Raw genomic sequence first — 1,054 nt, 5'->3', positions numbered from 1 at the left:
AGCTAAGAATAAAACATTAACTAGTTCAGTCCCTGCATCAGTTTTAGAAAATGAACGAAAAGAGGAAGAAAAAAAAGAACGAAGAAAACAACGGGAACGAGCAAAAAAAGAAAAACCTATTATCGTCAAAGATGATGACTCTAAAAACCAACCAGCAGAAGAACGTCCTGTTCAATTGATTAATGGAATAATAGCTGAAGAATCAAGTGAAGAAGAAAACCTTCAAACTCAAAAAAAAATGAGTTTAGGAGCGTGCACTGTTGATGAGTTAAAATTAATTGCACGAAGGAAAAAGATTGCTGAGTCAGATGGTATTGAATATCATGTAAAATTTAATGAGACAATTAATAAAACTATTCCTTTAGTTCGTTCTAGTGAAGAAATTAAATATGTTGGGGCATTGAGAGATAATGGAGCTAAAAAGAATATTGCTGAGAATTGGTATCAAAGTCTTTCTGAACAAAAGAAAACGTTAACAGCAGAAATAGAGTATAAGAAACCCAAATGCCTTCCAAAGCAATATATTAAAGTTAAAACAATAAGTAAATATTCTTATTTGAAAAAATCATTTGAACAAATGATCATTTCTAAAACAGAAAAAGATCCAACATTAAAAGATAAAAATGAAATTCTTCCATCAGAAAAATTAGGTGATGGATATGAACTGTCTGACTCAATTTTATTAGATGGTCCAATGATAATTGAAATGGTTAGATTATTACAAATTACTCCTGTTGAAGAATTTATTCCTGATGATCCAAGAGCAAGTAGAGATCATAGAAATGAATTTAGAGAACAACGTAATCCTCAACCCTTTTATTCTTCATCACTATCACCTTCTACTCAAAGACCATTATTAGTCGAAGTTTATTCTGCTTATGATCCAAAGAATTTATTTAGTACATCTTCATTTATTCCTCAACAACAATATATTGTTGGACCAAATGACTATATGAATTTTAATAAAAATCCATATTCTTCTCTCACTTCCTATAATTGAATTGATTGTTTACTTTTTATTAATTAAATTCTTTGTATGGTTTTCTTTCTTTTA

At 29.2% G+C, this 1,054-nt stretch overlaps 1 protein-coding gene across 1 annotated transcript; it reads left to right on the top strand.

Moving 5' to 3' along the window:
* Positions 1 to 238: 238 nt before the first annotated feature.
* Positions 239 to 1,000, top strand: EHI_164070 (uncharacterized protein; the record flags this gene model as incomplete). Its single annotated transcript, XM_644462.2, has 1 exon — positions 239 to 1,000. The coding sequence occupies one exon, from the start codon at positions 239 to 241 to the stop codon at positions 998 to 1,000; it is 762 nt and encodes a 253-aa protein (XP_649554.2).
* Positions 1,001 to 1,054: the final 54 nt, after the last annotated feature.

The sequence above is a fragment of the Entamoeba histolytica genome, genomic scaffold (assembly GCF_000208925.1).
Source record: "Entamoeba histolytica HM-1:IMSS scf_1104750518769 genomic scaffold, whole genome shotgun sequence".
Classification (NCBI taxonomy): Eukaryota; Evosea; order Mastigamoebida; family Endamoebidae; genus Entamoeba; species Entamoeba histolytica.
This window is presented reverse-complemented; position numbering and strand designations above follow the sequence as displayed.